The 22,100-nt window shown below is 49.4% G+C and overlaps 1 protein-coding gene across 1 annotated transcript; it reads left to right on the top strand.

The window, feature by feature from the left end:
• Positions 1-1,752: 1,752 nt before the first annotated feature.
• On the top strand, positions 1,753-21,526 carry LOC149334984 (sodium-dependent proline transporter-like). Its single transcript, XM_089553693.1, has 14 exons — positions 1,753-2,053; positions 2,961-3,092; positions 4,209-4,378; positions 6,593-6,777; positions 8,137-8,269; positions 9,589-9,723; positions 10,538-10,641; positions 12,487-12,611; positions 13,259-13,371; positions 15,984-16,112; positions 16,222-16,321; positions 17,990-18,090; positions 19,940-20,095; positions 21,236-21,526. The coding sequence occupies exons 1-14, from the start codon at positions 1,927-1,929 to the stop codon at positions 21,524-21,526; spliced, it is 2,001 nt and encodes a 666-aa protein (XP_089409819.1). The 5' UTR covers positions 1,753-1,926.
• The last annotated feature ends 574 nt before the right edge of the window (positions 21,527-22,100 follow it).

The raw sequence follows: 22,100 nt of genomic DNA, 5'->3' as shown, positions 1-22,100 counted from the left end.
GGAGCTTGTGTGTGTCCCCTCCATTTTTTTTTTTTATGTGTATTCCATCGACACCTGGCTCACACACGTTTCTGGGTCCTTGTTGTGTTGCTGGTACTTTTTTTTTTATTCGAGATGTTTGCCATTAGGCATAATGTAAAAGGGAAAGAAAGTTATAAGAAGGAGTGCAAACAAGCCTTGCTTAAAAAGTGGCAAAAGTTTACGATAGAGCGATTATCATGAGTCCACTTACGATAGTCGCCTGCTAGTACTTACACCACGGCTTGCAGAGGCCTCTGTATGGCGACAAAGAAGAATATGGTGATAGCAAAGACGAAGAGGATCCTTGAAGCCTGGAGTCGACGCATAATTTTTGCCGTGGGCACCAAGTATGATAGCTGAAAAAATGCCTAAGGAAAATATTTTTAAGCTCCAGGAATCGTACTCGATACCACTAATGGATTGAGTCTGCGGACCGTCCGCATTGATTATCACGATTTAATTTCTAAGGTTAATTATTACCGTTATGACCTGCAGCCGCCACCGTTCACGTGCGCTGAGAAGAGCGACCTCTTCTAGAGCGAGTAGAGAAGCATCATTATCGCCGCCATCAAAGATCGTGCACGCCTAACGCGCAGGCGTGAAGAAGTGAAGTGTGCTTTCTTCTGACCTGCCGCCTTCCGTGTGACCTTCAGTGTGAGTCCGTGTTTTTTGTTTTTTTTTTTCAGCCTTAGGCCTTGAATTTGACTGCACCTTTAGATCTCTGCTGTCGCTTTTCCACGCTGTGTAGCTGCGCGCATTTTGGGTCACGTTCGATCAGCCCGAAAATTACGGCACTAGCGCCTGCTCGATTGGACTGCTTGTCTCTGTGTCTGGCGTTAATTGAGAACATGTTCGCCTACAAAAACACATCATTAGCTGGCGGTTGCTTAGCTCTAACATATCTCGAATAGATAACGTCGAAATTCAGAATTGTAATGAAATCTGAATTAAATTCAGTGTCCTGTAGCTCTTGACTACACATACTGCACCTGCAGCAGAGTGACAGCATGTAACATTCGCATTCTCGGTTTGATTAATAAGAAATACAATTCAGGGCCGTTGTAAGACGATAGAAGCCAGGTGACCAAATTTTCTTCACTGTGGCATCAACCTAACCGTCTTGAGAAATCGGCTGCTTACCGCGACTAGGAGTCAAATTATTTTGACGGCGTTAATGGAAATTTTTGTAGCTGAAACCAACGGCGTACCTGAGGTTTTGTATAGGCAACCATGGACGCCGTCAGTTCATCAGGGTACTTCATGCGGCCATTATGTACAGTCTTTGTCAAAAGTAACCAGGCTGCATGGATTGCTTCTAGCTCGTCAGTGGAGCCCTTACAGCTTCCCTGAAGCTGAAATGGTCGTCAAAGGTAAGAACTGGGGGTTGTCTTACCTTCCAACACCTTTTGATCTTTAGGAAAGCCACAAGGACTCCACTATACAAGCTAGAAGCAAACCATACAGCCTGGTTACTTTTGACAAAGACGGTACCACGCCGGAGCCGGCAGGCACCTCTACGTTGTAACCGATGAATTGATTTTGTGACTATCCACCTCTACGTTCACCTGCCAAGCTGATGGGTTGTATTGTCATGCAATGAACTCGTAATACGAGACTAAGCCAGGAGAACTTAATCTACGAAATTCAGGAATCAAATTTTGTGGACAAGCTCAGCCTTCTGTCACTCTCGCCTTCAACTTTTTGTTGCCTTTTGCTTTTACAGCGCCTAACTTTCCTTCTTCCTTCATTGCCGGAGTTGTTGCTGTTGTCTGGAGCGCCTGCGTCGGCGACGATTTGAACTACAGTGTCCACGCATTGAAAATTCCAGCTTGAGGACCAAGGTGCTCCGGCGCCACATATAGCGTTCACAATATCCGAGGCGGGCGGACGCCATTCTTCACCCGGATGGCGTCGACACCGGATAGGGAACGCTGGGGAAACAAGATCGAGTTCGTGCTCGCCTGCGTCGGCCTCTCCGTCGGCCTGGGGAACATCTGGAGGTTCCCCTACGTCGTCTACGAGAACGGAGGAGGTACGCACGCGGCATCCTGGCACGCAGCTGGTGCTTCTCTAGAAGCGGCGATCGATCAGTCTGTATCAGTCATGACGTCAACGAAATTCTATTTAGCGATTTCAAGAAACACATGCAAACATTATTTGGATCGATAGCATTTTCGGTATTGACGGCCCAGTGCCGTCCACATTCAAGCATAGGGTTATGGTTTACAGGGATCTAACGTCCCAAAGCAACTCAGGCCATAAGGGACGCCGTAGTGAAGGGCTCCGGAAATTTAGACCACCTGGGATACTTTAACGTGCACCGACTTTGCTATTGTGTAATTGTATTACTCTATTCTATAATAGTCACAATATCCCTGTGCAGTATTCGTGTTCTTGTTATTAAATATAATATTTTTAAATATTTCGTTTTCTTGCGTAGTATACTATAGCACTGATGCATTATTATTTCTTAACACTAGGTATGTTGCATGGATATTTGCGGAAATCTTTAAGCATATCCAAGGATTGCTGATTCCTGGCACTAGGCAAGTCAACTTCCTTATAGCAGCCTTATAACAACCTCACCGGTCTGCGCATTTTTGCGAGGGCTGTTCAGATGTGGAGCACTGCAGTCGTTCCACCTCATTAGCTAACTCGGACTGCTAGCATTCGGATGCTGATGAGCAATTTCTCCCTTGATTAACATCTGCTCTTCCACTGGAGATTCCTCTGAACCACGTTCAACTGCACATAAACAGCCGCCGTCTACAAATCCTTGTCTTCGTTGGCCTGAATTGCGCATGCGCAGTTAAGGGGAACCTCGGGTCACGTGGTAGTTAAGCGCGCGTTCAAGACATGCGTGTCAACTAGTCATGTTTGTGTGTGTTTACTTCCGAGAACGCGCGCGACACACCCCGTGTGTATACGCATAACCGCAGCGGCCTTTCTGATCCCGTACGTCACCATCGTGGCGGCCATCGGCCGGCCCATGTACTACATGGAGTTGGTGCTGGGGCAGTTCAGCAGCAGCGGCTCCGTCAAGGCCTTCGAGTCCATGCCCCTGGCGCAAGGTATTGTCCCCTCTTCCACAGGTCCCGCTCGCTAACTTGTGGAACCACACCGGGGCGGCGATAGTACCAGGGGCGGTATAGAGCTCTTCATAAAGAGGCCAAAAGGCGCCGCCGTAATGGACAATGAACTGGGCTCGTAGAACAGGAAATAGTTTCCCCTCTCTCCCCATAGTCTAAAAAAAAAGAACGGTTGCTCCTAGGGTCATGAAAAAGTCTATACATAGACCTTTGCCTGGGCGTCGCCATATTGCTCGCTGGGCTGTTCGCGCACAACGCGGTGGAAGCGGCAGCGGAACCGGTCTGCAACAGCCCAGAGAGGAGGTGTTCCGACATCTCTCTCGCCGCAATAAAAATTGCAGAAGGCACATAAGACTACTTACGCTCTTTGAATGCGAAAGAGTTGTTTTGATTTTTATTTAGTTTTTATTTTTTATTTTTTTCTCTTCCTTTCTAATGACACCCCTACTCATTAGCATACAGTCGTAAGGCAATGCATGTACTAGGTTCACCTTAGTTCGCCAGAAAGCAACGCGGGTTTGTGGCGTAAGGGTTGCGTGCTCGCTTCGCGGTCTGGAAGTCTTATATTTCCACACACTTTAAAAATGAAATTTGTTTCTCTTTGATACTGACGCAAAGCTTTTTAATGGTTTGTTCATTGCTCCAATCTGCCGGTATGCGGCATTATCGCTCGTTTTGTGATGCAATATGCGGCCAGGTTTATCTAGATTGATCGCGCCAAGCCGGAGCTGATTCTACTCTGTTCCAGACTGTTGTTGGTATACTTTGCTCGCCGCATCACGAAAGTTCGTTGTCGGCTTTAAATTAATTTAAATTAAATTAAATTAATTAATGGCGGGCATTCTGTTCGACGACCGCTTGTTGTTGTGCCGCCGCCAAGTCAGTCAGTTCTTCATGGGCGTAGGTGTGCCCAATAAACAGTTTCTTTTCGAAGCCGTTTTCGCTGTCTTTCTGACTGCCGTCACCACTACGTGACAGCACCACGGTGACGTCATCTGGGATTATTGGGATTACTGCTGCTTGTCAACGCCGACGCCGGGTTTCGTTTCCAGCTTTCGCATTAATAAGGCCTGTATGTGATCTCACGAGTACGCGCAGGCGTGGGCCTGTGCATGCCGTACGCCTGCTTCGGCATCAGCATCTACTACAACGTGATCCTGGCCTACGCGCTGCTGTACGCCTACTACTCGTGCTTCAGGGTTCTGCCCTGGTCCTTCTGCGACCCCGCCTGGGCGGACGAAAACTGCTACGTGCGCGGCGACGCACAGGTAATTGTTGCAGCACGACGCGCCAGTCCGCAGACAACTTGATCACAGGTCGTGTTTTACCTCCCCGTCCTTCATTATTCAGCCACATTCCTGGGCGTCTCGGTTCTCTTTGCACATAAAGGACAATTTTGTTTACCTAGCCATCGTTTACAAGGTCTCCCCGGACAGCGCACGTCCTTATACCGACTACCTTAAATGACTACTATGTGCTTTCGAAAAATTCATTTTTCGCGCATTTCATGCTGAGATGCCGGAATGAATAATCGCGTGCTTTAAATTACTTGTGATTGCCGGAAAGGGTTTGGCAGGGAGGCCGTGTCCTCTGGCTACGATCGCCAACCGGATAAATTTCATGTGTATTATGGCAAACATGGCAGTATTCTCGAAGTTAATTGCCTCGACATTATTAACAGCATTTTCGATGCAGCTCCTATAGAACTCTGTTGTGCGCTGGTATGCTACATGGTTGATTTATACTAACTTTTGTTCCCAGTTGCCAGATTCTTTTTAGCCTGACCTCGTGCACATTTCCTGTATCGCATAATCGCCTTGTATCGCTTCGATGTCTCTGTTAGCCTACATGCGCAATTCTATGCGTCATCTTTGTAATGTCTTCCTCACCCAGCGCTCTCTGAGGCCTGTGAGGTACTATAAATAAATGAACAAATTAATGCAACAGCGCCTCACCACGGAAAAAATACGGCATAGGTAGTCATAAAATTCGCTGATTTGTCGATACAGTGATGATGTTACAGGATCATGTGACGTGTCCGAGTGCTGATTGGTCGACGATGTATGTGATGTCATGAAACCACGTGACATGGACGAGTTAGCAGGTGCCCTGGTCACGGCACGTACCCAGCGGTGACGGGCTCGGCAGAAGTTGCCAGCTGCGTTGGTTGTGTATAGACGTGTCTGTCAGCTCCGAGTACATCAGGTTAGAAGGGAGCTAGAATCAACGCCACATTTGTCTACCGCAGTGGAAAATTCCGACAAGCGGAGAGGGCGACCACGGAACTATGTTTCGCAAAAACACCCGGCCCACATTCGTCACACCGATGGTGACGGTGATGATGATGATGATTACGCTGTTTAAAAGAAGGCATGAAGGCGTATCCAGAGCTTTTAGATTTCAGCAGTTGGGAACGCCCGGATTTCGGCTCATTCGGACCGCCATTTTTTTTTATACATAGACCCTATGTAAATAATGCCAAAGACTCGGAGAGCTCTGGAGGGAGCAGAGTACATCTGACGCCAAAGGATGTGGGAATCCTGGCTTTGCGCCGTCGCCTTTGCGCGGCTGTGCCGGCCGCCCGCGTTGTTTCTCCTCTTTCCCTTGCTCCCGCCTCAGGCGGTGGAGAGGCGGCTGGGTGACTAATCACTGTCATTTAGCCACAGCTCCGCCCCGGCTCCCCAAGGGCCTTTGCCATTGGCGCCTTTTGGCGGGAATTCGGGACCCCGCTTTGGGCGGCCGCGCGCCGCGCGACCGTCCGAGCGGGGCAGAGAGAGAGAGATCCCTCCGAGACAGTACGCTACTGTTTTTGTCCGTGCCGGCCTTTGCCGTTCGGACCAGTGCTTACTCGAGCTCGCCCGCACGTGTCCTCTGACCTGCAGCGGCTCGAGCCTGTCCAGCGGGGTCCAGCGACCTCCGACAGGCGTACCTTGCGTTGATTGCCCACTCTCTCTCGCAACCGGCCCAACGGTCGACACGAGAGAGAGATCACAGCACTGCCACGGGGACATTCTCCTGCAGCGGCGTGCTAGCGGCGCACATTGCTCGAGTCGCTTCGTGCGCGCAGCGGAGCCTTGCTCCTCGCGCGCCCCCGGGACGGGGTGACGATTGAGTGTGTGTGTACTGCTGAAGGACGACGTGAATAAACGTCTCCTTTGTGAGATTGGAGGCCTATTTCTTTGCGGTGAATCGCTCTCCTCCCAGCGGAGGTTGAGTGCACTGCATCGGTGTCCCAGTGTGTGTGGTGACGGCTGATCGGGGCCCCTGGCTCGCGCGAAGCTCGAACCCGCGGTGGGTGGTGGCCTGTGTCCACGTAGAAACCCACAAGGTATAGTGCTCTACCAAACGGAGTTGGCGCCTGACTGCGCATGCGCTGTGTGGTCATCGCCCTTGTTTTCGTCTGCTCTCCCAACATTGATGCGCCATTGAATGAGTAGGTGTGCGGCGTATCTTATGAGTGTACTCGGCTGCATGACTCACAGCGCCTGCCGTGCAGTAGAATCGAGCACGAGCTCTTTGATGTGTTCGAGCACCACAACTCTTCCGACGTGGACGCCGTGCCGGTCAGGTCGCGGGGCAGGGTGGTCATGGTCGCCCGTAAGATCTACTTGGAGACTGTCGCCAACTGCACCAACGGCACGGAGCCGGCCACGCAGCAGTTCTTCTGGTGAGCGGCAGGATTCGTTTGCAAAATATAAATATGGAGCTCTCTTTGTGCCAAACGGCGTCTACGTCGGCGTCAGCTATTTTATATGTCGTGAGCGAAATCCTCTAAATTCGTCAGTTAGCTGATAAGTGCTATCCTGCTGCGCCACTGAGTAGAGGTTCTCGATAACGTGCGCTTCGTGGTCATGGGATTTAGATGAACCTGATCTAGTTGCGTCTTTGGTATGGTATGTGAGGTTTAACGTCCCAAAGCGACATGTGGGCTATAAGGGACGTCGTAACGGTTCTGGATTAATTTCGACCACCTCGACCTTTTTGACGTGCGCTGACATCGCACAGTACACGGGTGCATTTAGGGGCGCAGAAAAAGGGGGAGGGGAGGGAGGTTGAATGCGATAATCACACCATTTCCTATTTCTTCCGATGATAAACTGCAAAAAAATTAAAAGATATGCGAAAGCCCCCCCCCCCCCCCACTCCCTCCCTCCCTCCTCTTCTCCCTACTGTCTCCGGTTATGCTCCATCTCACGAGCAGTTTGTAGTACTGTGAAAAGTAGAGCTCTCTCGTCCAATCAAGGATAAGGAAAGACAACAAATATTCCTTCAAATATTTGAGCACTGTCATGACTATTGTTTCTTATATGGCACTCGCGGTAATACAGGACGTCCGCCACTATGGATGAGTGTGGCTCTGGTGAACGTACTCACGTTTCGGTTTCACTGCACACAAATATCCCAAAAGCAGAAGATTAGACATCCTTCGCCATAACTCGGTTGATAGAGCACCGGACGCGAAATTCGGAGGTCGGGGGTTCGGATCATACCGTCGGCATGTGGTTGCTTTTCTTCTGCTTTCTTATCAAATTATCATTAAAAATAATTAGCGTATTAATCTCGCACTGATGAACACCACAAATTAAAGCAAAAAAAAATCCCCTGTGCTCCTTTGTTTCGGTGACTGTTGGCTTCCTTCATATATTTTTCAAAGTTATTGCAATTGCTAAAAAGCTAGTTCACGATGGTGTTTTGAAGTTACGGCCAGCTTTCTGTTCGCTGGTTAAATTACCAGAGAAAGTTCGAACAAACACAGCACTGCGGAGGCTTGCTGCAAAGAGGCACGCCGCCATTTTTAAACATGGCGTCCACCGAGTCGGCCGATCGAGTTTCCTGCGCGCAGCATCTAGACACCGGTGCTCTCTACTTTTCAGTGATGGCGCCACCAGTCGCGTGGTGAGGGTAACGGAGGAACACATTTACGCAGCGCGCCGTTCTGACTGACTCATATCGCCGTAGCCTTCACAGCGCTGCAAATGACTTGTGAGGCGGAGTATAGGTGGTGACGATGACGATGCGTCCGCAGGAGGCACGTGGTGAACTTGAGCGGCGGCATCGAGGAGCTTGGCGAGATCCAGACCAAGCTCTTCGTCTGCCTCCTCATCGCCTGGATCTGCATATTCCTGTGCGTCTTCAAGGGCATCAAGTCCTCCGGCAAGGTGCGGACGTGTACCGCTGCCATCGCACTCGGGCGGCCGTGGTCGCCTGCAAACTGAGGAGCAAACACTGCAATGGAAAAAAGTTGGGCTGAGGCTTAGCTAAAGAGTTAAGCCTGGATATCTCGCAGCGAAAAGCTTCGTGGCGATGCTCATGGTTTAGCTTAAGGTTTCATACATAGGGTTACAATTTGGGTATAGCTTTCTAGCTTTTCCAAAACGTGTTGTGTTAGGTATACAAAGCTTGTACAATCGTTATGCAAGGCTATCAAAAAACTCTTTATTTCTTCTCCTTCAATGGACACAATGTCTTGCACTTTCTGTATAACCATAAAGATGGCCCGGTGATCAGAGTAGTAGCAAGCAGCTGGCGCGCGACGTAGTGCGCGGCCTTTTTTATGGCCGCCGCCGCCGCTCACGCGTTCTCGCAACGCGTTGCGAAAGAACCTTCTCTTGGGACGGCGGCGGCGACCGCGCGGCCGCGGCGAGGGGTAAACCGGTGGCGAGGAGAAGTGGCGACGTAGCGCACGCCGCGGCGGCGCCGAAGGGTGGCTCACGCGAAGCGCAGTGTTGACGAGCCTAGTGAAGCTTTTCGCTTCAAAATGCCGCCAGTACGCGCAGTCGATTAGATAAGGGAAATAAGGAGAACAGCTGTAATCAGCAGCTTTTGCTTGAGCTCCGCTTTGGTCTTCCCAATCAAATATGTGCTTGGCGAACTCAGAGAAGCTCTCATCGAATGCAACTCCTGCCGCAAGGCTCAAATGACATATTGCTTGAAATGAAAAGACCTATAGTCTAACTGAACTAGTGAACCAATCAGTGAGGATGTTAGCGGGAAGTAAGCTATTGAAAAAGGTTATTGTACACGTGAATGAATGAATGAATGAATGAATGAATGAATGAATGAATGAATGAATGAATGAATGAATGAATGAATGAATGAATGAATGAATGAATTAGACAAGTCCTTCTTGAAAGTTGAGTATTCTGTCAAGCTGAACCGGAGTTTCTACTTGAGCTTCTATTTTATTGAAAACATTCAACTTTCCCCCGGGACCCAATGACCGCAGCACTTATAGCGCCAGTTTTTGGAGAGACAACTGTTAAAGGCACGTTTCCTTGTTCTCGCGGCGTTAGTGTTGGCGTTGTCGACGTAGCACCGCGCCGGCCGATTTGTTCGCATTGAAATAAATAAATGAACGCAATATTTGAAAAGGGGGAAAAAGTATGTGTCGCAGAGGTTCAGCAGCCCACGATGAGCAGCGACGCGTCAGTGCACCGTGGCGTCGCTCAGCAGCATCCACAATACAGTACGCATGCAGGTGGTGGTCGTGTCTGCCACGGTTCCCTTCTTCATTCTGGGCGCCTTCCTCATCCGGGGCGTGACACTGCCCGGCGCCTGGATGGGACTCGAGTTCTACTTCCTCCCCGACTGGGCCAAGATCCTGGACTTCCGGGTACGCACCAGCCCATGCAAACGACCTGCGTTCTAGCAGGCCTGTTAGCACCGGCTACGTTCGTTCCCATGTTAAACTGTCCGTCGTCTGTTCAAAATTAGGGTCTGCAGTTTTACTTGGTCCAACACCGCAGTAATAGAACAGTTTATAGTACTGGCAAAACCAGCATTATTGAATCCTTTAAACACATATGTTTTCAATATCTTGCGTCGCTTTCCTCGTTTCCGCATGTTTTTGTCCGTCCGTCCGCGAACGTAAACCGTATACCCGGATACCTATAAACATCATTCGGATAACGATGCACTGTGCTCACATGTTTGTGGCCAGAAAGCACGGCAAAAACATGGGCGTTTTTCTAATTCTCTTATCGCCACCTGATGCTGAAGTTGAGGTTGAGGTTGTTGCAAGCTACTGGTGGGGTCAGCCTTGCGGATTCTGCCGGCAATAGCTCCACCGTCCATCTCCACCATCTTAGTCGTATACCCTGTGGAAGCCAGCCTCTGCGCCCAAAGATGGAGCCTGTGATGTCACGGAAAAACTATACACATATGGACACATGTAGTCTACAGTACATACGTGCCCTCGTAGGTCGAAGGATATGTAATATTATTCAAATTAGTTGGTGAAGCGCAAGAAATACGTGTACCAAGAAAGAGATGGCCTCGAAGAATGCATGGGATTCTATGTGAGCTCTCAACGCCATAACTATACATAAACAGCCTTTTACTCAGCCCATTTTTTTTTAAGGGATTCGTTTTTCTCACAGCGTCGTATACCTCCCAGCAACCTTTTCCTTAATTCCCCCCTCCTACAGGTGTGGCAGAAGGCGGCCCAGCAGGTGTTCTTCTCCCTCAGTGTCAGCCAGGGTGTGATCCTCTGCATCGGCAGCTACAACGACTTCAGGAACACGCTCTACAGGTGGGTCTTTGCCGCCGTGCACAACATCAGCTGTGCTGTGAGGAAAACAAAATGTACAGTCGTGTTACACTGCACCACTGGGAGATAGAAAGATAAATTAAAAGCAGTTCATCATCATCATTACATTTGAGGCTGCTGCTGGAGAAACACCTCCAATTAACTCTGCCCTGCGCCAATTGCGGCCACCTTATCCCCGCAAACTTCCCAACATCATCCACCAATCCGACTAACTGACAGCGCCTCCTGAGTTTGCCTTCTCTTGGAGTCCACTCCGTTACCCTTGACGACGATCGGTATTTTGCCACCTCTGCATAGGCGCTGCCCACGCCCATCTATTCTTTTTGATTTCGACTAGGATATCATAACCAAAGACCCTAACTTTCTGTGGCGAAAAAATCTGACTCTCGCGAATTGAGAACAAAGAATCCGCGATATTCCGCAGGAGACATTGAATAATGCTTCAAAACGCGCACCTTGCTTTATATTCGGGACCAAGGTGCGGATATAGTGCCAATACTTTTTCCGAGCTTTTCAAGGTATCTGATGCAACCTTAGCCCCGGAGTAATAATATTTATTTTAAAAGTATCCTCAGTTCTCAAACTTCCATCTCACGTTATATTAATATATAAAGGTAAGGTAATCATTTTTTCCATTGTACTGACGTTCCGACTGACGTCCATAACAGCAATGGCATAAAAAATGTGAATGTGGCTGCTAACATACAGTTCCGCGAAAATTCTTAAATCCGTGAGTTTTCGTGGAATCGCAGAATCGCGGGAAACTAGACTTCTTAATCATAACTCGTGTTCGTTCTCTGACCCATTCTGCTGTCTTCCTGTCTCACAACGTAACTTTTGTATTTTTTTTTCCATAGCTCGCTACAGTGTCCTCAGTTTATTCTAAAACCTCTTCTTTAGCCTCCACATTTGTGCCCCGTGGGTCAGTACTGGCAAGAATCAACTGTTAGATACTCTCCGCTCTAGGGATACTGGTAAGCTGCTACTCATGACCTGAAAGTGCCTGCCAAATGCATTGCACACCATTCGTATTCTCTTCGCTGTTTCACTCCAATGGTCCCGATCTGAAGTCACTACCTGCCCTAAACAGATGTATTCTCTGTTTCCAATGCTTCGCTCTCCATCGCAAACTGCTGTTCCCTTGTCAGACCATTGTACACAACTTTAGCTTCCTGTGTATTATTATGCGAAGCATATTACTAGAGCTACACTACAGCCCGTCGAGCGCGGCGGTGGAGCTACCATTGATCTTTAGCGTGACCACGTGACACCACGTGACAACATGACGTCACAGCAGAGGAGAGATGGGCTGCCGGCTCGCGCGGTCGGCCGCGGCGGTGGAGGCTCCACATCAGAGGCGCTGCAGCTGACCACGTGACGCTACAGCAGCGGTATAAAGCTGAGCTTACCTCGCTCTCCGGGCACTTACGAGGCGGCCAGGTGTTGGGATGCCGCCTAGAAGCAGGGCTGATTTGAACGAGAAGCGAAAGCTTCAGCGTGCCACAGAGACCGATGAAGAGCGGGATGAACGTCAACCAAGGAAAGCCATGTATTACCAAGCCTAGCCATCAATATGCTTCGCATCTGACTAGGCTTAACCTTAGCTAAGCCTCAGCCATGTTTTTTTTAGACCCACCACTCCACTTAGCCTGTTGCGGTCTTTAGTCATGCTCTGCAGCTCGTCCGCTGAGTTACTTCATCCATTCTTAAAGCCTAAAAGGTTGATGCTGTGAGTTAGTTAGTTATTAGTTATTAGCTGGTTGGTTAGTTAGTTAGTTCATATTGCGGCAATATAAGCCATTGCGTTTATCATAAATGACGTTCCAGGGACGTCTACATCATCGCCCTGGCCGACCTGCTGGTGAGCTTTGTGGCCGGCATCGTGGTGTTCTCCGTGTTGGGCAACATGGCACTCATGCTCGGCGAAGAGGTGTCCCAAGTGGCCTCGGGAGGTGGGTCACTCGCCTGCGCTGCACTCTGGGCAGGAATATAGAAAGGGAGTCAAATAATTCGTCACTTGAGCTCGTTGGCTTTTAATGCGATAGCATTAGAAGCCCCATGGGGCAAGAAATGCGTCGTCAGTCGCAAAATTCGCCCATTGCCCGGAGGGAATTCACGTCACCAGAACCGAACATTGTCATTGGCTGGAGGGAAGTGACGTCACTAGACGGGAGCATTCCGATTGGCTAGAGAGCAGTGACGTCACTAGACCGGAAGTGACGTCACTTACGGTACAGGCATCACCAGCTGCCAGTGCTGTCGCATTGCCAACGCAGTAAAATTATCTACCTTAGAATTTTTTTTGCACTGGAATCTCCCGCACAACTGTGTACCAGTGCAGATATAGCACCTAGGCTGACATTCATAAAGAGCTAAAACCTCTTAGGTTGCTGCCCTGTGACTGTAAGGCCGCTTATCGCACTGACCATTCCGATCGACACTTGCACGCACCAGCGCGGATCCCCTCTATTCTCCGATGCCGTTGTGTAGTTGGATATGCGAAGTTCTGAGACATTTCTCTTTTTTTTTTCTTCGGTAAATGAAGTCCTCCGTAAAAAGGTGAAATTTGTGGTGACGTACTTGTACGAACGGTGCGCAGGCTTCGCCCTGGCCTTCATCACGTACCCGGAGGCGGTGACCCTCATCTCATTCTCGCACTTCTGGGCCGTCGCCTTCTTCGTCATGCTCTTTTTTCTCGCCGTAGACTCCGAGGTGCGCTTACCATTGTTTACAGGTGCGCTCCTGTTCTGGTGCGGATTTTGACGGATTCTATACAGTTCAGAGCGGCAACTGATTCAGCACGGATTCAGCACAGATTCAGTACTGATGGTGAATTCCAATCGCAGGCCCGGAGCGGTCTGCACGCTCTGTGACAGAGCGCCTAAATCCGGCGGAGAGTGCGCGACCTGAAATTGCGATTGGAGTACACTTGCTCTGGCCAGAGCATGTTGGTGGCGCTCTCGAACTGCTCGAGGAAGTACCCGTCATTTCTTGCGCTTGCCCGCGCTTTTAGCGTGCGCGTCGTCTTCTTTTCGAGCGTAGCTGCAAGAGGTGGAGGCAGTGAAGGTTACTCCCGCAGCTGCTGCTCTCCGACTCGCTGTCGTCAAGCAGAGCGAGCGCCTGTGCGCGATTCACTTTTGAGTCCATACCGGCGGGAGATGCTGATCGTCTGCTACGGAGCGCGGAGCCGGCGCGGCGGACGCGACAAGCCGCCGGAAGTGAAGGGCGCCGCTGACAAAGAACGTCACGCAAACTTCCGGTCGACTCCGCCGATTTCGGCGGAGCAGTCCCGACTGCTCCACGAAGCAGTCTCGGCTCGGCAACCGCTCCCTATCTACGAGTGGAAGACGCGATCCGTGGCTCAGATCTGCTTTTGGAATACAGTTGCTCCGAAAAGAGCAGGAAACGTTACTCCCGAAGTGCTCCAACTCTGCGTTTGGAAGTCACCATGAGTCAGTACAAACTCAGAACAGCGTGACCCACTTCCGTGAAGATCCAACATCGCCCTCCCCTGACGCATGCGCAGTTTGCGCCTAGCGGACATGCGCGCTTTGCGAAGCGAATTGCACTGTGCTGCAAGTCTCTAGTCATTCACAGAGTTTTAGTACTTTGCCGTCCGCGATAAGCTACCGGGATCCACTTCCGAGGCGGAAATTGCGCATGCGCAGTTGGCTACGGGGGAGTGCGCTTGGTGCGGGCGCACACCTACCACTGCTCAGGCGCAGAGGTAGGGCATATTCAAAATTCCGCAAGTGCGCTTTCCCACATAACATGTTGCCCCAAACAAGATGGCCGACTTCGCTATAAAGGAACTACGTGGGCTACAGGACAAGCGCTAAAGGTGTGGATAGAATGTAAGAAACGTATTTTGGAAGAATCAAACAAAAAACCAGTCTTTATTGCTTTGTTTCAGCTGGAAACGCGTAGTCAGCCATCTTGTTTGGGACTACTTTGTTATGCGAGAAAGCGCACTTGCGGAATTTTGAATATCCCCTTTAGAAAATTGCGCCGGAAGGCGCAATTCTAAACCTCATTATAGTTGGATGAGGGGTGGCCATGAGAGGTTGGCAGTATGTGCGCCTGTTTTTTTTTTATGTGTATTATGCCAATCGACCAACGCCTGCCTCTTGGAAGAAACTTTAAATACGCAACCGCTTTGCAGCGCCTGTCTAGTGGCGTCAGTGGCGCCTACATATCATATATATCATATATCGTATACAAGATACCAAAGGTAGGTCGAGAGGCCATTTACATGTACTGTTTTCATTTACGTAATGGGAGTATAGGTAAGTATTCCGTTCGAGTTGAAGCTAAGGACTGCAATCAAAAAGACTGGCTGTCCTGGGTTCTTTGCTCTTTCTTCGTCCTTTTAGCGGGTGTCTTTCTTCCGAGCTGTTTATGTCTCCTTGCTAACGATAACTGCTCCATTTTCCGTCACGTAGCGGTGTAATGTGCAGGGGGTTCCCTTCTTCTCAAATAGAAAGCTGCAGCAGTGACGTAAGCCCAGGGAACTGGCATGAACTCGACGAAGCACTATTGGTTTGGCCCATCCTCTCAGCGTGGATTGTCCTAGTTGGTTGTTGCGCTGAGCACATTTTTATGCGGCATCAGACACTCGAAGCTACTGGGCAACCATGAGTTATGTTCTTTGCGCGCGCCTGGGTGCTTAATTAAGCGAGCTCCCTACGTAAGGCAGTCTCTGCGCCTTCAGCCCTTTTACAGCTCGGGCTGAAAGGACATTACGGCAAAGCTTCCGAAAGCTTGGAGCGGGACGCGGCATCCCGTTTTCCAACGGGGTAACCGAACACAACTGCGCACCTCAAGGGGGGTGCTTGAACTAGGCTTCGGAATGGACACTCTTCAGAGTGTCCATTGACAATGGAAAAAGCGACCACTCAAGCCGACCTCACCGACTGACGATCTCAATCGACCTCAAACTTATGTGTGAGATTCAGATCCTATTTTTTGACCCCACTCACAGAAGTTCGAGCTGTCGCTGACTTTACCTCAACCTCAGCTCACTCCCTTAGGCTGAGGTCGACTTTGTGAGGTCGAAACGTCGTGAGGTTGCCCACTTCTGGTCGGGTGAAACTCAAGAACGCAGCGGCGAGTGCCCCTGAAAGGAAGCCTTCCAACCAATGGCGTCGACCAATTTCTATGATGTCGCGGTCAATCACCTTGCAGCTTCGATGCATAGAGGAACACTAAAACCAACCATGGCCTAACGACACGCTGTTGTCTGGTTCGGAAAAATATGATCAGCTGCGGAAATTCAACTGTATTTAATGTTACGCTCCATTTCTTTTTTTTTTACGCTCCCACAGTTCGGCCTGGTCGAAGGTGTCCTGACTCCCCTGAAGGACGCTTTTCCCGTTTGCCAGCAGCACCTGACAGCTCTGGGCTTCTGCGTCTGCACGGCGGGATTCTTGATGGGGATTCCCATGACCACCAGGGTGGGTACCCCGGATTTTTTTTTTTTTTTTTTACAAGCTTGCACCGAGTTGGCGGCAGTTTCTCAATAGCAAAGCATTCTCCTGAGCTCTCTGCTCCTCCTTCGCGCAGGGAGGCATGTACATCCTCAATCTGCTGGACACGTACATTGGGGGCCAGATGCTCTTCATCATCGCGGTGTTCGAGTCCATCTCTGTGCCCCTCATCTATGGTGCGTCGACTATTCCGCGTCACGTGAGAGTTTGTGCACGGGCGTCAGCGACTTCGTATCGCGGCTCTGAGAAGCAGTGTTACAGCAGTGTGCAGATTATAATTAAAAAGAGACAGTAGCATACGGAATCTGCTCGAAATCGCTGAAAGAGGCCCAGCATTAATAATTAAAACAGAAAGAAAAAAGCCTAAATTTTTATAGGATCGCCAGGTTCTAGCCCCGTTATGGGGAGAATTTGACTATTCTGATATCTTTCTCCTTGACCTTGCATTTGAATAACGTCACCGACTCAGTCCAGTGACGTGACCTCTCCCACTGCATAATCCCACTGCATAATCCCATAATTCCTTTTATACAGCTAAAGCATTTATAAGGAGCCCAACCCGGAAGATACGCCTCAGGTCGCCCGACAACATTTCGCACAGGTGGCAGCTCACACCTCCACCCCACTACATGCGCTCACGTAACCCAAGCGACATCGATTAGTTCCTCTTTACCTCCCCCCCCCCCCCCCCCCACCCCCTTTCTGTTTGGAAAGCGTCGACACGATGCTAAAGGTACAAACAAGACAGGCAGAGGCACAGCTACAGGTTACTCTGTCTTCAGCACGTTACGCAGCAAAGCGTAACCACAGCGTAATCTTTAATTCGGTAGCATTGAAGCCTCATCGAAAAAAAAATGTAAAAGTGTCGTCGGTCATAAAAATCGCCCATTGACTGGAGTGAAGTGACGTCACCAGGCCGGAAGTGACATCACTTCCGGTATAGGCATCAATAGCTTCTAATGCTATCGCACTGCTAACACACAAGGTAGTTAGGTGCCCTTAAAAATTTTTTTTTTCTCAAGGCTAGTGCCGCGAAGTGTTGAAGGAGCTCCACCGGTTTGGTTCGAGCGGCACTTAACGATTTCTTTATTAGAAATAATATATAAGGAGGTAAGAAATCCCAGGCTCACGAGGATCAAACAAAAACGAAGTTCAAGAAGAGAAATGCGCGTATTATGTAATACACTTGTGTTGTGTCTTTCGTCGTCCGTTCGTTTTTTCCACGCTGTTTTCACCATGTAATACACTGCTAGTCGAAAATATACCATAATGAGCAGTGGTAAAGCTTTCCACCACTTAGGACACTACACATATTACAGAAAGACACAGGGGAAAAAGAAGATGACGTTTATAGACATAATCCAAAGTTGAAAGGTATTGAAAAGAAATCAACTAGTTTGTATTCTCCTGATGTGATGCAATAATTCAGTTAACACAGCCTACTTCATTCGCTAACGTGTTCTAGACAGAAAGCAATGAGAAATAGATTGGCAGCTTTCCATTCTCATTTCTTGCGCTGGGTAGGATGAGATTGTTTTTTAGTGTTGTTTGGTTGGTTGCGCACAACGGAAGAAAGAACTAATGGATACGCAAAGATTACAACAGGGCCAAGCTAAACTCGCTTGACACTCGCGTGACATGCTCTTTACTGCGATGCTCACGGTGTGCTAACACTTTGAAGGTTTACTTCTTAAACTGGTAGCACTGATTCTAGCGTCTAGATGAGAGCGCCCACTGCCTCTTTTCCTAGCTCGTTGTACCACGTGTCGATGCGGACAGGGCGCTTTTTATTTTTCTTTCTTTTTGAAGCTCTCTCTAACTTATGTCTCTTCTCCCCTGCCCAGGTGTGGGGCGTCTGTCCCTTGACATAGAATTCATGCTTCGACGAGTTCCCGGTACTGTCGTAAAGATCTGCTGGCAGTTCGTGTGTCCCATTGTCCTGAGCGTAAGTTCAACCAATTTAAAAAAAAAATGAACCTGTTGTTCTGATGTGGGACGTGTGCGCTTGAAGCTTCTTTCTGATGGCACATTGATTAATTAATTAATGAGTTGAGTGAGTTAGTCATTGATTGATCGACTATCTATTTATTTATTTGTTTATTATCTTCGGTTATGGAACAATAACGCTCTCCGCACAAATTGAACCCACCTTTACATGCATGCCGGTTCCAGTTGCATTGGCATTGCCGCAGCATTATAATTAATGTGGCGATGCATACTTTACAGCCAAAGTAAACTGCTTTGTGCGATGGTGGGGTCGGCTAAGTTCAAACCAAGCGAGCTTGAAACGGCTATAGTGCTTTCTTCGCTCTTGCGTACTTACTCTAATGTACCTCCACGTGGGAAAGAGAGTAAGGAGCGTATTCTAAATCTGTCACATCTGGGCGCTCTCTTTCCGTTCATTTGGTTTGGTTTGGTTTATGGGATTTAACGTCCCAAAGCGGCTAAGGCTATGAGAGACGCCGTAGTGAAGGGCTCCGGAAATTTCGACCACCTGGGGTTCTTTAACGTGCACTGACAACGCACAGTACACGGGCCTCTAGAATGTCTCCTCCAAAGAAATTCCAGCCGCCGCGGCCGGGGTCGATCCCGCGTCTTTTGGGTCAGCAGCCGAGCACCATAAACACATAGCCACCGCGGCGGCCATGTTCATTTGTGTATATCCCACTATATTACTGTATTTATTCTCGCATGAGCCAACCTAAATATGCATGGTGCTTATTGTTGTGAACAGAGAGGAATTAGAGAAATAATAAGAAGCAATTATTACTCACAAATGTGCTCGCCCGAAATATCTCCCTGGCCAGCGTAAGTGGTGCCCAGCTTGTGTTCAGTGCTTACCTTTAATGCTGCTGCCGCGTCTCATCGGGCTCCAAGCAACAAAGTCGTCCCCTGTTATCTTCATTTTGTGTCAGATAACCTATCTCAAAAGCAGGGCTATATAGATATTGCATTTTTATGAAAATTTTGTATTTAATGAAATAAAATGGCCCGTAATTTTCAGCTTTCCTTGTGCGGCAGCAAAAAGAGGAAAATAAATGTCACACTCGAGGTTCGCTCTGTTATCGACGAGCAGACTGAGAAATTAAAGCGTTCCTTGGCAAGGAAACAGATACGAAGCTGTTGCAAATTCAATGAAAGCCGAAGGTAATGCGACCCACCATGTAAAAGTATCGCGCAGTTTTTATCCCAAAAGCTGGGGATATGTTAGAAAGAATAAATTCGCGCACCACAATTAATAATTTTACCGCAGCGGTGGCCTAGTGATTTGAGCATCCGTCTCGCATGCGGGAGGTGCGGGGGTTCGATCCCCTGTGCCGCCGGGTACCCAGCGATGACGTAATAGGCACAAGCTTTCCCCTGGACCGTGGGGATCGGCTTAGCTGGGGTGAAGTGCTTCGGAAGTGGGTCTTTGACCGCACCGCGTGTAGACGAAAATCGCTTATGCCATGGCACTCTTTGGCCATGGCTTCCCTCGCACCATAAAAACTCATCATCATCATCATCGTCACTTTTTCCGTGGAGCTTCCATACGAATCCTTAAGCCCCTCATCAACTACCTTCTGTAACTTTTCTCTTATTTCCGCCCCACTTGTACCGTGGAAATGTTCGTGCTGTAACAGAAAACCGCGAACGTACACGTTATAAATTCTTTCCTGCGTTAAAAAAAAAAGAGAGAAAACGCGTCAGTCACGTATCTCTGTTTTTTTTTTTTCTTCCTCCGTTTTTCCGCGTCACCGTGCCTCCCCGAAGAACTTAGGTCCCGTGGCCTCGCCCTCTCTCCACCTTCGCAGCTCATCCTCGCCACGCAGCTGTTCACGTACCAGCCGGCCTCGTTCGGCGACTACGTGTACCCGCAGTGGGCGCAGTTCCTCTCCACCCTGCTCGTTCTGGGCCCCGTCACCGTGGGCGTCGCGATCGCCATCCGACACCTGCTCGGGTGCCGCCTGGTGAGACGAGCGCTCGACTCTTGCCTTCTTGACCACCGTGGGAGACTGCTTCTCTCGAACATCCTCGCTGGGCCGTGTGGTTCAGCCCTCGTAGTCCCTCTCTTGGAGCTGCGAGGGGAACAATCCCCCTTACTGCATGGTTGAACATGTGAAGAAAGCCGACAGTTACCGAAAGCGAGGAGAACATAGGAAAATGTTTTAAAGCCGTAGCGTTAAAGGCCCCGTTTCTGCCTTGTGCTCTGTCTTTTTTCGCGCCTATAACCAAAGATGAACAGTTACGAACTTGCCCAGCAAGACGTTCTTATGTCGGAGCAATAGCGCAAACAGGACAAGGGACAAAAGAACGAGTAGACACACACAGCGCTGTGTGTGTCTATTCGTTCTTTTGTCCCTTGTCCTGTTTGTGCTATTGCTCCGAAGTATGAACCAACAAGCCCGAATTTCAACGTTCTTATGTGTTCCCTCCAATTTTTTTTAATTATATTTTATTTGCGGTGTTGACCAATGGAAAATAAGCAATTAAGCATTTTTAATCTGAAAGGTAAATGATTAGAAAGTAGAAGAAAAAACAACCACATGTAGCCGGTGGAATCCGGACCCACGACCCCGCAATTTTAAATAGTTTCAATCCAAAACCACGAAGAAATTTTAAACTGTGGGTACAAACATCACTTTCAGTGGTTGTTCAACTGTGCAACCGTTCACTTTTCGCGATCTTTTCTCTCTTTTTTTGCGTGGACCCCAGGTGGTGTAAATTATCCGGAGCCCTTAACTACGGCGCCCCTCATAGCCTGAGTCGCTTTGAGACGTCAAACGCCCCTGAAGTAAAAGCAAACATCGAACAATACACGGGCGCATCGCATTTCGCCTCCACTTAACCACGGCCAACTTCATGAGCTTCTGTTCAGAAATTCCCGCAAGAAAAAAAGAGCTGCGGAATAATCCGTCACATAATTCCGCTGTTTTCTGTCTGGTCAGTCTGGAAAAACAATATAGAATACAGAGTTTTCTACGTAAACTCGACCGAAGTAGCAGACGAGCAGCAGTCGAAATCGGTGCGGTCGATGGGAATCCATTTCTGCAGCCGTTGCACACAAATGTTCGGTTTGCAAACCCGTGTTTTGCTTTGTTTTTCGTCAGAATCTGGCCAAAGCGCTGCAGCCGTTGGTGACGTGGGGCCCCAAGGAACCCTCAACTCGGCGCGCGTACGAGAAGTTCCTGGCCTTCCACGGGTACCCGTCCGTGCCGCCAGAGGAGTTGGACGCGCTGCACGGACCAGCGGGCGCACCCGAGGCCGCGGCGGCAAAGCCCGAAGCGGTGGGCGACGCAGCGGCTGCAACTCCGGCTTCAGCTCCGGCTCCAGATCCAGCTGCAACTCCAACACCAGCTCAGGCTCCGGAGCCGGGCGCGGGCGAGAAGCCATTAGCGTGAATTTATTTTGCTTGTGGAAGTAAAACCAAAACAAGAATTACCGGTGTCGTGCTCCTCACGCAATGTCTAAGGAATAAATGTGATATCGGAGAAATTGCGGTAATTAACAAAAAAAAACTGAAGAATAGATGTGGTATACACGAAGTCAGGGGCCCCGAAGCTCCACTTGAGCTATGACGGACGCCGTACAGTGCAGTGGTACGCATTATAGGCCGGCTGGTGTCAGGGGCAGATTTAGGGGCGGTGCCCCTCCCCCTCAAAGACGGGGAATTCTTCATAGGAAAAACAAAAGCCCGGAAGATTTTGTTCTCGGTAATTCTAGGTGACGCGCTTGTGAATAGTACCGAAAAACACAGTATAATCCTAACTGCGTCTGCAGGCGAAAGGTCCAACCACGCGCTCTCTCTCCTTTTCACTATCAGCATAGGCGCCGACTGCGGGAGGGGGCCCAAAGCCCCTCACACAGCTCCCTTCCGACCCCCCCCCCCCCCCCCCCCCCCTCACACACACACGCCGGAGATTGAACGATGGCGTTAGGGAGCAGCATGTATCCTTTCGTACGGTTCTGGACAAA

Source organism: Amblyomma mixtum, chromosome 7, assembly GCF_055824585.1.
Source record: "Amblyomma mixtum isolate Tamu chromosome 7, ASM5582458v1, whole genome shotgun sequence".
NCBI lineage: Eukaryota > Metazoa > Arthropoda > Arachnida > Ixodida > Ixodidae > Amblyomma > Amblyomma mixtum.
This window is presented reverse-complemented; position numbering and strand designations above follow the sequence as displayed.

What these genes read in the sequence shown, in the direction of transcription:
- LOC149334984 (XM_089553693.1), top strand. Translation starts at nt 1,927, where the DNA reads ATGGCGTCGACACCGGATAGGGAACGCTGGGGAAACAAGATCGAGTTC. An exon ending in GTCCATGCCCCTGGCGCAAG is followed by an intron (nt 3,093 to 4,208) that starts GTATTGTCCCCT and finishes GAGTACGCGCAG; the next exon opens with GCGTGGGCCTGTGCATGCCG. An exon ending in TGTGTCCCATTGTCCTGAGC is followed by an intron (nt 18,091 to 19,939) that starts GTAAGTTCAACC and finishes CCACCTTCGCAG; the next exon opens with CTCATCCTCGCCACGCAGCT.